General features: G+C 37.1%; 1 protein-coding gene and 1 long non-coding RNA gene across 9 annotated transcripts in view; one reads left to right on the top strand and one right to left on the bottom strand.

The window, feature by feature from the left end:
• ATRNL1 (attractin like 1) overlaps positions 1-16,072 on the bottom strand; it is a 770,027-nt gene that overhangs the window by 729,899 nt on the left and 24,056 nt on the right. For all 8 annotated transcript variants that reach the window (XR_014826351.1, XR_014826350.1, XR_014826353.1 and 5 more), the window contains 3 exons: positions 9,297-9,380; positions 8,059-8,172; positions 749-877 (listed from right to left, as the gene is read on the bottom strand). Coding sequence is in view for 2 of the 8 variants with exons in the window: in XM_021074415.2 (XP_020930074.2) it covers positions 749-877; positions 8,059-8,172; positions 9,297-9,380 (327 nt within the window). In the remaining 6 variants the exon portion in view is untranslated. The remainder of the gene's footprint in view (positions 1-748; positions 878-8,058; positions 8,173-9,296; positions 9,381-16,072) is intronic.
• LOC146397080 (uncharacterized) overlaps positions 1-16,072 on the top strand; it is a 412,496-nt gene that overhangs the window by 388,676 nt on the left and 7,748 nt on the right. The gene's annotated exons all lie outside the window — the stretch shown is intronic.

The following is a 16,072-nucleotide window of genomic DNA, read 5'->3' as shown; positions in this document are numbered from 1 at the left end:
TTATTCCTAGTAAAAAACTCTCTATCATTTTCTACATTCCTGAAGAAAACAAAATAAAATGTCCTGCATTCTTCTGTGGCCAGTCCTGTGAAAGCACCTGAAGGCATCTCTGGCTAATCCACTTCAGCCTTGGGCTTAACAGATATAAAAATTTATATAGAGAGTTAGACACAATAGAGTCTAATTAACAATTATTTTTCTAGTCTTCGAGGATATGGTGGTATACAGCCACTTAACACACCTCCTAAGCCTCAATTTCCTAATGTGTAAAATGGGAAAAATGCCCTTTTGACAGAACTGTTGTGAAGAGAATTAAAGACCATACTATATATTATAAGAATATAATATATATAAAGCATCCAGTAGAGTCTCTAGAAAACTTAGCTCTGGAAAACTGAGCTCTTCAAATTAGGTGTAAAACAGCTTGGAGCACAGAAAGGTATCTGCTACTCCCCACAAAGTTACACTAAATTTGTATTTGTTTACTTAACTGTTTGCCAAAAATTTTTAATTTTGTAATTAATTTTCAACCAAATTAACTTCTTACCATAGCGTTCTGAGACTTTGAAATTATCTAATACAAGCTTAGACACTTTTATGTCACTTAGGAAGAAATGTTATATATTTTGGAATTTAAAACACTAGCCTACTCCTAGTATATAAGATATTTATAAAAACAAATAATAAGCTCTTTTATGTCAAATTATAAGAATCATTACAGTATGAAATTTTTGAGAAAAATACTTACGAGTAAAAAATGTTGAAACCAGTTAGATTATATGCAGCATCACTAAAAAAATGTAACAATGCATAGCCAGATGTTGTAACAACTTCAGGCACAGTTTCATTTCCCCTTATTTCAGGGACTATCAAACCACTATAAGAGAGCAAAGTTGAACATTGTGTATATTAATGTACACATGACTGTTAATCACATGAAATTTATTCAAAATATCCTTGTCAGAATCATTATGTATCTGAATTAGAATGGGCAACTAGAAGGATAAATCCAAAATGTGTTCATATCCATTCTCTCCAATTAGCTCAATCTCTGCCAAAGGACTACAAACTACTCTCATGCCTCTGCACTCCTTTTTCTCTTCTCCCCATCTGGACGGCAATGTCCCATTCCTCTCTTTGCTCCTGCATTCCATTCTGTCATAATACTATAGGGTGATCTTTTAATTAAGTCATATGTAAACCTTCACTTAAAGCTACCTTGGGGAAGAAGTAATATTGTTAAAATGTCACACTGGAGTTCCCATCATGGCTCAACAGAAACAAATCTGACTAGTATCCATGAGGATGCAGTGGGTTAAGGATCTGGCATTGTCATGAGCTGTGGTGTAGCTCATAGATGCAGCTCAGATCTGGTGTTGCTGTGGCTCTGGCATAGGCCAGCAGCTACAGCACTGATTTGACTCCTAGTCTGGGAACCTCCATATGCCGCAGGTATAGACCTAAAAAGACCAAAAAAAAAAAAAAAAAAAAAAAAAAAAAAAGCCATACTACCCAAAGAAATCTACATATTCAGTGCAATACCCATCAAAATACCCATTACATTTTTCACAAACTAGAATAAATAACCCTAAATTTTGCATGAAACCACAAAAGACCCTGAACAGCCAAGGCAATCTTGAAGAGAAAAAAAAAAAAAGTTACAGGTATCAAGCTCCCTGACTTCAGACTATACTACAAAGCTAAGTTAATCAAAACAGTAAGTACTAGACACAGATCAGTGGAACAGAAAAGAGAGCCCAGAAATAAACCAACACACTTATAGTCAAGTAATCTATGTCAAAGGAGGAAAGAACATACAATGAAGAAAAGACAGTCTCTTCAGTAAGTAGCGCTGGGAAAACTGGACAGCCACATGTAAAACAATGAGAGTGCAACATGCCCATAAAGGAAATAAACTCATGGAGCTCCCTTGCGGCACAGTGGGTTAAGGACCTGGTGTTGTCACTGCAACAGCTCAAAGTCATGCTTAAAAAATAAAATAAAATGAAGTAAAATATAAACTCAAAACAGAGTAAAGCCCTAAATGTTAAGACCAGAAACCATAAAGGTCCTAGAAGAAAATATAAGCAGAACATTCTTTGACATAAGTCACAGCGTAATTTTTTTGGATCTGTCTCCACATAAGAGAGACAAAAAGCAAAAATAAACAAATGGGGCCTAATCAAACTTAAAAGCTTTTGCACAGCAAAGGAAACCATCAACAAAACAAAAAGACAACCTACTGAATGGGAGAAGATATTTGCAGGTTCAATCCCTGGCCTCACTCAGTGAGTTAAGGTGCTGCCATGAGCTGTGGTGTAGGTGGCAAATGCAGCTCAGATCAGGCATTAATAATGGCTATGGCATAGGTGAGCAGCTGTAGCTCCAATTCGACGTCTAGCCTGGGAACCTCAATATGCCACAGATGTGGCCCTAAAAAGCAAAAAAAAATGGGCAGAGGACATGAATAGGTATTTTTCCAAAGAAGACATGCACAGAGCCAACAAGCTCATGAAAAGATGCTCACCACTACTAATCAGCAGAGAAATGCAAATCAAAATCACAATGACATGTCACCTCACACCGTCAGAATAGCCATCATCAAAAAGCCACCATAATAAATGTTGGCAAGAAATGGAGAAAATGGAACCTTGGGAGTTCCCGTCGTGGCGCAGTGGTTAACGAATCCGACTAGGAACCATGAGGTTGCGGGTTCGGTCCCTGCCCTTGCTCAGTGGGTTAATGATCCGGCGTTGCCGTGAGCTGTGGTGTAGGTTGCAGACGCGGCTCGGATCCCGTGTTGCTGTGGCTCTGGCGTAGGCCGGTGGCTGCAGCTCCGATTCGACCCCTGGCCTGGGAACCTCCATATGCCGCAGGAGCGGCCCAAGAAATAGCAACAACAACAACAACAACAAAAGACAAAAAGACAAAAAAAAAAAAAAAAAAAAAAAAGACAGAAAATGGAACCTTCATGCACTTGTTCATAGGACTATAAATTGTTGCAGCTGCTATGGAAAACATTACAGAGGTTTTGCAAAAAATTTAAAAGAAATCTACCATCTGATCCAGTGATTTTACTCCTGGTCATATATCCAAAGAAAATTAAAACACTAATTCAAAAAGATTTCTACAGCAGAAATTGGCCAAACAATGTAAATCAACTATAATTTAAAAATTTTTTTAAAACCACAAAAGAATAAAGATGCTATAAACACCAAAAAAAAAAAGATATATGCACCCCAATGTTCTCAGCAGTTTTATTCACAATAGCCAAGATATTGTAGAAATCTAAGTGTCCATCAAGAGATGCATGGATAAAGATATGGTACGCGTGCGTGTGCACACACACACACAGAATGAAATATAACTCAGCCATAAAAAGAATGAAATTGTTCCATCTGAAACAGCATGGATGAACCTGGAGGGTATAATGCTTAGTGAAATCAGACAGAGAAAGACACTGTATGTTTTCACTTACAAAAAAATAAAATAAGCGAATATAACAAAACTGAAAGAGACTCACTGGGAACAAACTAGTGGTTACCGGTGGGGAGAGGGGTGGCAGGAGGAGCAAGATAAGGGAAGAGGATCAAGGGATACCAAGTACTAGGTATAAATTAATAAGATACAAGGATGTAACATACAGCACAAGGAATATAATCAATATTTTATAATAATTTTAAATGGAGTATAATCTAGAAACTTATCAAATCAGGAGTTCCCGTCATGGAGCAGTGGAAACGAATCCAACTAGGAACCATGAGGTTATGGGTTCGATCCCTGGCCTCGCTCAGTGGGTTGAGGATTCGGCATTGCCGTGAGCTGTGGTGTAGGTCGCAGACGCATTGCTGTGGCTGTGGCATAGGGCGGTGGCTACAGCTCCAATTTGACCCCTAGCCTGGGAACCTCCATATGCTGCAGGTGCAGCCCTAAAAAAGACAAAAAGACAAAAAATTAAAAATCAATCAATTAATTTAATTATCAAATCACTATGTGGTACACCTGAAACTAATATAATATTGTAAATCAGCTATACTTCAATTTAACTAATTAATTAACTAACTGAAACCACCGTGGTACTCTAACAAGTGGCCTTACAGCCTGACTTTTTCCCACTGGTTGCAAATTGTGATGCATTTAGATGGAACACTTCTCATCAGCTACGTGACAATAATGACATTCTAATTAAAGCTGTATACTTCCAACACACGAATCTAGGTGGTTCAGGTCATCTACAAATACACACTTTCTATATTTCTTTAGAAGTTTGCAAACTTATGCAAATTATATTAATATATAATTATTCAAAAAAAAAACGATACTACTCACATAAGCCCACATACATACAAAAGAAAATTAAGCTTGTGGAGGAGAAATATAAATGTGCAACTAAACTAACAACTGATATTTGTCATTTTTTAAGCCTGGTTCATGGGGAAAAATTACATATCTTCATTTATTTATACTATACTATCCTCTCTAAACCTACGAAAGCATAATATGAGAAAGAAAAGAAGCTGCTAACAATAAATTATATTACTCAAAATAGTCAATCTCTTTAGACACTGTTAAACTTATGTTTTAGACATGTTAGGAATCGAATTCCCCCATTCAAATCATATTTAACAGAACATAAAATATTATAGTCAATAATTTATTTTGTAAGCACATTTTGAAGAGCAAACAAATTAAAAACTAATCAATTATTGATGCTAATAATTATTATTACATCTACTAGCTTACATTTGTGAAGCAACAAAAGATTTTAAAAGGAGACCGTCGGAGTTCCCGCCATGGCACAGTAATTAACAAATCCAACTAGGAACCATGAGGTTGCGGGTTCGATCCGTGGCCTTGCTCAGTGGGTTAAGGATCCGGCGTTGTCGTGAGCTTTGGTGTAGGTCGCAGACGTTGCTCAGATCCCGTGTTGCTGTGGCTCTGGCATAGGCCAGCAGCAACAGCTCTGATTAGACCCCTAGCCTGGGAACCTCCATATGCCACAGGAGTGGCCCTAGAAATGGCAAAAAGACAAAAAAAGAAAAAAAAAAAAAAGAGACTGTCAACAGAATTCAAACTCTATATACTAGTCTATATATAGTCTTTGTAATAAGATTATATCAAATAAGCACATTGCTAAAATTAACATTCCCAGATCTTTATAACAGATATGGTTAATCCCTCTGAAACAGATGAAAAGAGCAGATTTGTTTGCTTGGCTGTTTGTTTATAAGTGTTTTTAAAGCAACAAATGAAAAGGCTCCCACTTCTTTCACAACACAACACACCAAACACTTTGGACCAACCAACCATCCCACTAAAGTCAGCTATAAAAATAGTAAATCATATGAAAAGAAAAAAAATCAACTTGAAGGTACTGGGAGAACTAAAAGGAAGTGAGCCCAGGAATTGGAGCCATTTCTCCTTATAGGCATTTGCTGATTTCAAAGTTGGAGATGGAGTTTAAAGAGCTAAGAACCTGGGGTTTTTAGAGCTAGGAAAACAAAAAAAGTGGAACACAGGGCTCTGACTTTGACCTAAGACCCCAAAGAGCAGGCGTAGAAGTGAATAAAAGACAAGCCCTTCAGGGGACTGTACTGCAGTTTAGGTGTGAATCACCTCAGTATCTAAATTTGAATTCAGTTGACTGTGGAGTTCTAGGGTCCCCAGCCACTCTCTGTAGGAATATAATTTCTTTCTAGATCTCAAATTTTACTACCTTATGATTTTACTGACATGATATCCAGCACATGACGGCATAGCACACAATAAAAAACAACACTTCTCCATTCCAATCCATTCTCCATATTCTGAAAAGTCTTACCTACAGAGTAAAGTCCAATTTCTTTAGTGTGTATACAAATAAGCAATACTGCAGTGATGAAGGCATTATAAAATCTTACTGAGTCTATCATTTACTAGCTAAGCAACTTTGGTCTACTCACAGAATCTCTCTGTGCCTGGGTCTCTATTTACAGCATGTCAATAATAACACCTACCTGAACGGTTACCGTGAGGATCAAATGAGTTGATATATATAAAGAACTCTTGCACACCGCCTGGCCCAGAATGAGCAATCCGTAGATATCACTGATTACCTTACTGGGTAATCTAGCTCCTACCTATCCCTTCACACTTCCTATGATGAAGTTACTCCTAACTACGCACCACTGTCCCAAAATACAAGGTTCTTTAATGTGTTTGTGCCTTTGTACACATGTTTTCCTGTCATGAGAATATCCTGACCTCCACACTTTGTCTTTCATTCTTCCATTCATGATGAAATTTACCGTGAAGACTTAGTTACTTCTCAAATCACACAGCACTCTTTTCATAAGCTGACTGAAACACTTACTGCGCTGTGTGAAAAATCTATTTATGTGCTACCGCTAGTGCCTAACTGCATGGTGATAGAGCTTCCAAATCTTGGAATTTCCCAAGTGATAGAAATGTCTCTGTTATTCATGATGGACTCATAGTTTATGTTAAGAAGGTGACATAGGATAGGAACGGGTCACACCGGAAAGATGTGATTAAAGGATTGGGGCCTTAAACCACAAAAAATCAATCTGACTTCCAGAGACAGGAGTAAGGCTGGAGATTGACTTCGACCTTGTGGCTGATGATTCAGTTATCTCTGGACACCTGCAACTCAGGTGAGCATCCTGGGTAGGAATACACACTGGTATGTTGGGAGGGTAACAGAAGCTTGGTTGTGACACTCCCAAATCTCACCCTATGTGTCTCTTCATTTGATTGGTCCTGATTTTTATCCTTTATAATAAAGCTGTAATCATAAGTATAGTGCTTTCCTCAGTTCTGTGAGTTACTCTAGGAAATTCTTGAACCTGAGGCGGGGTGGTCACAGGCACCTCTAAATTTGTAGCCACTGGTCAGAAGTGCAGGTGGCCTGGGGACCCTGAAATTTGCAGCTAGTGTCTGAAGTAAGAGCAATTTTGTGGAGGACTGTGAACTTAACCTCAGAAGAAGTCTGGCCCAACTTCAGGTAGTTAGTGTCTGCCATGGCCGACATCATTCCTTACGCATCCTTTAGGCTTATGATAGTCTCCGGAGTGGAGCAGGTTATCAAATGTCTGTTGAATGCTAAGTACTTATATGACTGGAATAATTCAAACATTTAGATTCTGAATTCTTAGTAAAGTGAAGTACAAACAGCATAGGCTTACAAAGTCAGGAAATTGTCAAGTCCTATGCCTGACGCTACCACTGATTAGAAGTAAAACTTTATTTCTCTGAGTCCCAACTTTCTCAACAAAAAATGGGGGATAATAGTACTTCTTCCACAAAACTCTTATGAGGATTGGATGACATTTAAACTGCCTAGTACAGTGCTAAGAATCAAGTGGATCGTCAATAAACAAGAGTGTTCTATCTCCCTCAGGACAGCTAATAGGAGCACTTGCTAATGAAAAGCCACTGTTCCATCTTCACAGTCATAGAGTAAATCCCATCTTGCTAATTATCTTACAAAAGTTTCCTTCAGTATGAGAAAGGGTTGGTAAGAGTGTTAATGAATCACTGTTAATTAATGCAAAGTCATCAAACGAGAAAAACAAATGAAAAGGCACACATATAAATGACGCTCAGTCAACAGTGTCTCGAAATAAAGGAATGCTAACAGTTATACCTAAATTGCTAAAAATAAATGTAGGAACCTAAGATCTTATCTAACTGTTGCAATGAACTATCGTACAATATAATTATTCACAACATTCTGCTCCATTTTCTATCTATCATCCTTAGATGAAGGGTTATTCATGGATACGCTTTATATAATTTTCAAACCCCAGAAGTAAGAAATGTACATTCCTGATACAGTACTTACTTCTCTTTGCTGCATCAATGTTTACATTGTTACATATACACCTAAGTTGACAGGCAAGGTATACAACATAGTCTTACAACCATCTTTCAATTTCAGCCATCAATATCTAGGCTAAATTTATTTTTGAAGTATAGGTTAACATATAAAATTAATAAGTTATACAGTTACTTTTCTACAACTGACCATAAGTTCATTAATTAAACATATCTACTCACCTTAGTACAGCTATTAAAGGTGCATATATTGAATCTCCATCATAAACGTACATATGATCCCAGCTACACTCTGTAGCAAAATGATTGAATCTTAATCTTAACACTGCATTTGGACTGAAAAAAGATATTAAAATATTTTTAAATTAATATGTAATATGGAAAGCACAGTTTGAAGAAATCTTAGAGTATTTTATTAAAACCTATTTATAGATAATTTTGCCATAAATCCTTAAGTCACCAGTAAAAAGACTGATAAGCAATCATATCTAATTTGGAAAAACAACATACAACTCTATGAACTGGCCATATGTATACATCACACTTTTTTAAAAATTTAGTCAATAGGAAATGTTCCATGACTTGACTAAAGCGGAGGCTACATAAATTTTCTACATTATTGAAACCTTATTGAACTGTACACCTGGTATTGCACTGCATGAAAACTGTACTTAAAGTTGACTTTTTAATTCAATACAAAGACTACTCTTATTTCTATGAACTCTTGACTAGAGATACTAACAAGGACTTCAAATTTTAATCAAAAGTTCTCAGGATGATATTCTGTTATCTGTTAACAATTAAACAAAATGAGACCATAGGTGTACAGGGAATTAATAACTTTGAAGTTTTTTTAAAAAAAAATTAAAGTAGAGGGGAAAAAAAAAAAAACAGTTCTCCAAATATACTTTAAAGCTCATACAAATAGTTCAAAAACAATTCATATCAATTCATTTATGATCCATTCACAATATGTTCAAATACAGAAATTCAGTCTCAAGCCCTAATCACTGAATAATGCCTCTAAAAAAGCCTAATTTTCTCTTCTACAAAATGTTCTTTTTTTCAATACCCTTAGAACTAATACGCTGAAAAGTATGAACCAATGGCATAATTCAGCAAGGAATATTTTTATACTTTCTATGGAGTCTTCAAATTCCGTAACAAGATATTTAAAAACAAACCAAAAATGCATATTTGATACCACAGTAACATAACTCAAAAATAAAATATACATAAAAATTAAACTACTATCACAAGGATATTGTAATTTATAATAAACATGGTATCTAAAAATTGTAAATCCCATTTTAAAATATCATGAATAAAGTTTTCCAACCAAAAGCAAGTGAATAGATGATTCAACTATGAATTTGTTATATTTCAATGCTTTAACATAAATGTGATCTATTTCTTTATCATTTCAGAATAAATTAATTTAAATCAAACTATATACTTACTAGCCTTCAATTAGCCATGTACATTTAGTTTTATATTTATAATTTATTGGGCCATCTGTTAAATATCCAGAAGGTTCTGTTAACCTAGAAAACAAAATCATGAAAATAATTACTGTAAAATAACTTTAAGACATATAGTGAGGCATAAAAAATTTTTAAAGACACTTAAACAAAAGGAACGGGATATAGTAAACGGGAAGTTTCCAAACGGAGAATTTATTTACAATTTAGGAAATCTTTCAAATTGCTACATATCTCTCTATATCTCAAAAGAAACTTATTTTGACTTTAACTTTTATATGATTGTTCATTGTACAAAGTGGAAAAACACACTGAAAGACTGAACATTATACTGATGGATTCAATATTGATACAAAAGAGAGTAAGTTAAGCCTCCTCTCAAAAAATTAGGTGGAGGCAAAAAAAGAGCAAATGCATTTGAAAGATGCAGGTCTATGGGATAGAGAAATATTACATGTACTTACTACTTTGGGGAGTTTCACTGTTAGCTCTATTTGCTTTTCATGCAGCAGGATTGCTAAAGGAGCTGTTACCAGACTGAGTTCAGCTATCCGTTTTTATTTTCATTTTCTCCTGTTACCTTTATACCTAATCTAATAACTCAATCAATTTTAAAAATAGGTAAATTAAGGGCTTTGCAACTATTCTCTATTTTATACATAAAAAAGAAAATCAGAAAAGCTTCGTATTTTCAGAATTTTAAAATACTTAAATAACCTGATTCTACTTAATTTGCTCCCCTTAGCTCCAACCCAATTATTTTAACAACAGAAAACAATATTTTGAATAATGAGGATACCGTCCTAGTTAGCCTGTATATATTTATACAGGAATACACACACACACACACACACACACACACACACCAGGGCTTATCAGTCTTCAAATAGTCACATATACATACACAAACATACATATACATATATACACACATGTACACATGGATGTTAGCATTATTATCTAGTTTTAGGCAAAATTAAATTTTCCTTATATTATAGAGTCCTAAAAACATTACGGGAAAAAATTTCACTTATCTAAATCAGGGTTGACAGAAAGGTCAGTTATACAAATGTTATTTGTAAATCTTTAATAATCCCGGGAAATTACTTTGTGTAAAAGAGGGAGGAGGGCTAATTGATGCTTGGCAAAGTTCTTAAGGCACAAAAGAAAAAATTCCAATGTTCTCAAATTAACATAGTAATAAACTGAGTATTTTCTATGCATCAGGCGCTATTGTAAGCACACAATATGTTATCTCACTTAAAAAACCCAAAACCCTTAGAGATAGGAAGTAAATTATTAATCTCATATTCCAGATGAGAAAACTAAAGCACAGTTTAAATGAGGTTAAGTAACTTGTCCTGATTTTTTACTTCCAATAATACCAGATGAACTAATTCAGACAAACCTCCCCTGAAGATAACTTAAAAGGCTAAGGAACAATTTTTAAATCTTAAAAGCATCTTATAAGTAACAAAACACTAAGAGCTACCACGGCAAGATCCAGAAGTTGCAAATTCTTTAAGAAGAGCTAGACATCCAGAGCTACTTCTGCTCTGGAGGAATTTATCTACTTAACGAGAGATTGCCAAAGGGTGAGAGTGCTCAAGGAGGGAGAGGGACAAAGTTAGAGGTGATGCCCTCAAATAACAACATGGCACTTTGAACTGGGACACAATGATTGCTATGAGGGTGAGGGTATACCAGAAACCAGCCCTTACAGTAACGGCAAACCAGCTACAAGTCATCTGGTGGCAGAAAACCTCAAGACCTTCCATTGGCTTTAAGGTGATTATCAGAACAGCTAGGACACCAAGGCTCCTAACAGAAGATACAAAAATACTCTCTAAAGAAAGGTAACACTGGAGTTCTCTTCTAGGCTCAGCAGTTAACGAACCTGACTAGGATCCGTGAAGATACAGGTTTGATCCCTGGCCTTGCTCAGTGGGTTAAGGAACCAGTGTTGCTGCAAGCTGTGGTATAGGTCACAGACGTGGCTCAGATCCTGCGTTGCTGTGGCTGTGGTATAGGCCAGCAGGTAAAGCTCTGATTAGACCCCTAGCCTGGGAACTTCCTCATGCCGCAGGTGCGGCCCTAAAAAAAAGAAAGAAAGAAAGATAACATTATCCTAGGCTTCAATTTATTCCTACCAATAATTTTTCAAATAAAATGTCTACTACGATCAAAGATAGCCAGACATATGAAGATAAAAGACAACCAAGGAAGATCTACAGATTCAATGTAATCCCTATCAAATTACCAAGGACATTTTTCAAAGAACTTGAACAAAATATTTTAAAGTTTGTTTGGAAGCACAAAAGACCCAGAATAGCCAAAGACATCCTGAAAAAGAAAAATGGAGCTGGAGGAATCAGGTTCCCTCACTTCAGACTAGACTACAAAGCAACAATCATCAAAACCGTATGGTACTGCCACAAAGACAGAAATACAGATCAGTGGAACAGGATAGAAAAGCCCAGAATTAAACCCACACACCTGCAGCCAACCAATCTATGACAAAGGGGGCAAGAATATACAATGGAGAAAAAACAGCCTGTTCAATAAGTGGTGCTGGGAAACTGGACAGCCACATGTAAAAGAATGAAATTAGAACACTCCCTAACACCATACACAAAAATAAACTCTAAATGGATTAAAGACCTAGATATAAGACCAGACACTATCAAACTCTTAGAGGAAAACATAGGCCAAACACTCTCTGACATAAACGACAGCAACATCTTCTCAGATCCACCTCTTATTGACAGTGAAAACAAAAATAAACAAACGGGACCTAATCAAACTTAAAAGTTTTTGCACAGCAAAGGAAACCCTAAACAACACAAAAAGACAGCCCACAGAATGGGAGAAAATCTTTGCAAATGAATCAACTGACAAGGGATTAATCTCCAAAATTTATAAACACCTTCTGCACCTCAATACCAAAACAACAAACAACCTCATCAAAAAATGGGCAGAAGATCTAAACAGACAATTTTTCAAAGATGACATATGGATGGCCAAAAAACACATGAAAAGATGTTTAACATCACTCATTATTAGAGAAATGCAAATCAAAACCACTCTGAAGTACTACCTTACACCAGCCAGAAGGGCCATCATCAAAACGTCTACAAACAATAAGTGCTGGAGAGGATGTGGAGAAAAAGGAACCCTATTACACTGTTAGTGCAACCACTGTGGAAAACAGTATGGAGAGTCCTCAGAAAACTGAAAAGAGAACTACCATTTGATCCAGCAATCCTACTTCTGGGCATCCAGCCAGAGAAAACCAGGACTTGAAAAGACACATGTACTCCAATGTTCATTGCAGCACTATTTACAATAGCCAAGACATGGAAACAACCTAAATGTCCATCAACAGAGGAGTGGATCCAGAAGATGTGATACATATACACAATGGAATATTACTCAGCCATTAAAAAGAACAAAATACTGGCATTGTTAACAACAATGCGTGGACCTAGAAATTATCATGCTAAGTGACGCTAGTCAGACAATGAGGTACCAACATCAAATGCTATCACTGACATGCAGAATCTGAAAAAAGGACAGAATGAACTTCTTTACAGAACAGATACTGACTCATAGACTTTGAAAAACTTATGGTTTCCAAATGAGAGTTTGGGAGGTGGAAGGATGCACTAGGGGTGTGGGATGGAAATCCTGTAAAACTGGATTGTGATGATCATTGTACAACTATAAACGTAATAAATTCATTGAGTAATTTAAAAATAAATAAATAAATAAAATAAAGATAAATAAAAAATTAAAAAAAAAAAAAAAGACAACCAAGTAAGAACCAACAGAATATCTTCGGGAAGAGACCTAGAGATATTCCAGTTATGGAGATTATCAGATGTGCCCTATAAAACAAATATGATTAATTAAATTCAAAAAGACAAACAAGATTTAAAAATTCAGCAGATAACTGAAAACTATAAAAAAGTATCAGCATATTTGAAAAAGTAATGGAAATTCTACCACCAAAAACTACAATAATCAAAATTAAGAATTCGATGGATGGGTTTAACAACACATTAAACACAGCCAAAAGAGTATGAGAGATCTAGAAAACAGCTCCATAAAAATTATCCAAACTACAGCAGGATGATTCAAGGTCCTACCCACTGGGTGTAGATCACTCCACCAGGTACGCTAAGTGAGGGCAGGGAAACATGGAATGGGGAGTGGAACAGCAAATACGTATCAATTATGGTCTTTTCGCAAATTCACTAAATAACAGATCTGATACACATACATATACATGTATCCTCTCCTTCAATTCATATCTTATTTACAAGTTGTCATAAGTTAACTTTATAATTTAGACTTTAGATAATGGAATAATTTAGGTGATTGTGACTGAACATGAAGAGCAACTAAAATAACCAGGATGGATACAATGACACTCGAAACTATGTATTTCCTCATTTTGACAAAGAATGAGAAGTTCTTCACTCAGAAAAACTGTATCTTCGTCGGTAGAACTATAGTGTCGCTGGTTGTTGGGGACCTTAGGTGGATTCAGAAGGATGTGTATAGAGGAAGCTGAATAACTAAAGGGCAGGCTGTGCCAGTTATTCCATCACCTCTCACTTCAAAATTCACGTTTTTTGCCTATGCTGTGAAAATGGATCTGGGCCCTTTAAATTTTTTTTGCCTAATGGCGTGATGCTAAGCTGGCACACTTTGTCAGCAAAGTACACTAGAGAGACTGCGGGAGAAAAGAGATTTGCTTCCTGGTTCCAATGTACTCACTCAACAAGCTTCTGCAACTTGTTGGCTTCTCCAGCTCTAGGCTCTACACTGTCTGATGGCCACCAGCACCCATCCACCCACGGCTTTCCCCAGTACTTCCCCTCAAGCAGTTCTGCAGTGGAGCACCCCCAGTGAGACTCCACTCCAAGAACAGCTTTCCCCAGCATCCTATAAGGTAACCATGGCAAGTTCCAAAGAGCAGATGTCAAGCAAGTTCCATAGGTCCAGCTTTATGGTGACTTTTCTGCCATTCAGTAAGCCACAGCTTGCTCTCTCAACAAGGTCTGGATCTCAGGCCAGGACACGGGGGGATCTCACTTAAGTCCTCTATCTCAGCCACAGCAGTAGTAGGGGCTGCTTCTTTTACCTACTAGTTCTATGTGCTGCAGAATTCTCTTCATTTCTTACTAGCCAGTTTCTCACTACTCCAATCCCTGTCACAGCCAATAATTCTCTACATTAAACTTTTCCTGTTAAAAATCACTGTGAGATTCTCTTTCCTGATTGGACTCAAACCAACCAATAATAATAATACTCAAAGACATGCAAAATAAAATCATAATACCACTATGCACCTGACAGAATCGCTAAAACTGAAGATTGATAATATCAAATACTGGCAAGGATATAGAGAACAAGAATTCTCACTGGATAAACCTGCAGAACCTCAGAAAGCAATCTGGGATTATCTTACATCGTTGAAAACAGACATAGCTTATGTAGTAGCCAACAGTGCTGGCATTACACCATATCCTCTCAGATTTCCCTCGTACCATTTCCACCCACTCCAGCCTGATGCCCCCAGGCCAGCACCTGCAACTATGTTGAAGGGCTCCTTCTAAATGCTAACACCCACTCTTTCTGCACGAGGTGGGCTGAAATGAAAGCACCTGTGAATCAACCTCCTCCCAGGGCAGCCCTTAACTAATGAATGATTTCTAAAAACCCCAAGCTTCCTTAGCTCTTTATTGGGATTATCATGAAGTGCACTTCCTGCCCCCACCCCCCAGGACTTCGTTGTGAGATTTAGCTCCAGTCACCCAATGGAGTAGCTGACTTGATAACACACCTCTCTTATCGGCTCCTTCTCTTCCATCACTTCTGTCAGTGTCCCTGACTCTCCCAAAATGTGCTCATTTCTTCTCTCAGGATTTGCTACAAGGCGGTGGATCAAACTAACAGTTAGTACCAAGAAAAGAATTTCAAGATGGGATTCTGAAGTTGGATCACTCACTGGCCAGACAGCAACAAGAGCCACACTGAGGGAGGCAGACAGAGTAGTAAGAACCGCTGGCATGCTGGAGCACTACCATGACAGAGGCTTTCACTTTGCTGAACTGAGACGGGATGCCAGAGGAAGGTGGTGCACTGGCTGATGCAAGAGGCTCATGCAGTATCTCTAATATTTGACAAATAGAGCAGCAAGGGTAGTTACAAGGGCTGAGGAATTAGTTGATGGCTGTTAGATGCCACCAATATGCCACAGGAAGAAAACTTCAGCAGAGTACCTACACAGAGACGCCCATACATGAATGGCTTTCCCCAACATCCTGTGAGACTCAATTCACCAACCACCAATTTCAGATACAGTATAAATGCCAGGGGACTCTATCAAATTTAAAGAGAGTCTCTATACCTGAGGCCAGAGGGTAGACCAAAGTGAAAAACAGGCCCAGGAACAGACTGTGACAGGAGCAGAATTACAAAAAAAAAAAGTTTAATTCACAGCCCTGGCAAGAATTCAGCGCTAAAGATAGTGCCTTGATACCTAGGAGGCTGCCATGTGGATAGAGGTACTTGAGAATCTTGAACCTCTAGATTTATTTAACACTTTGAGCCTACAAAAATCTTTTAGAAGCCAGGGCTAACAATGAGGAAAATAATCACCCTCTTTGAATGACTACAGGAATACCTTGTTTTCTTGTACTTCATTTTATTGTGCTTCACAGATAATGCATTTTTTACAAATTGAA

Source organism: Sus scrofa, chromosome 14 (genome assembly GCF_054392235.1).
Source record: "Sus scrofa isolate SSC_HxYL_T2T_F1_AM1 chromosome 14, Sscrofa_HxYL_maternal_Yorkshire_Landrace_v2.0, whole genome shotgun sequence".
In the NCBI taxonomy this organism is placed as follows: Eukaryota; Metazoa; Chordata; class Mammalia; order Artiodactyla; family Suidae; genus Sus; species Sus scrofa.
This window is presented reverse-complemented; position numbering and strand designations above follow the sequence as displayed.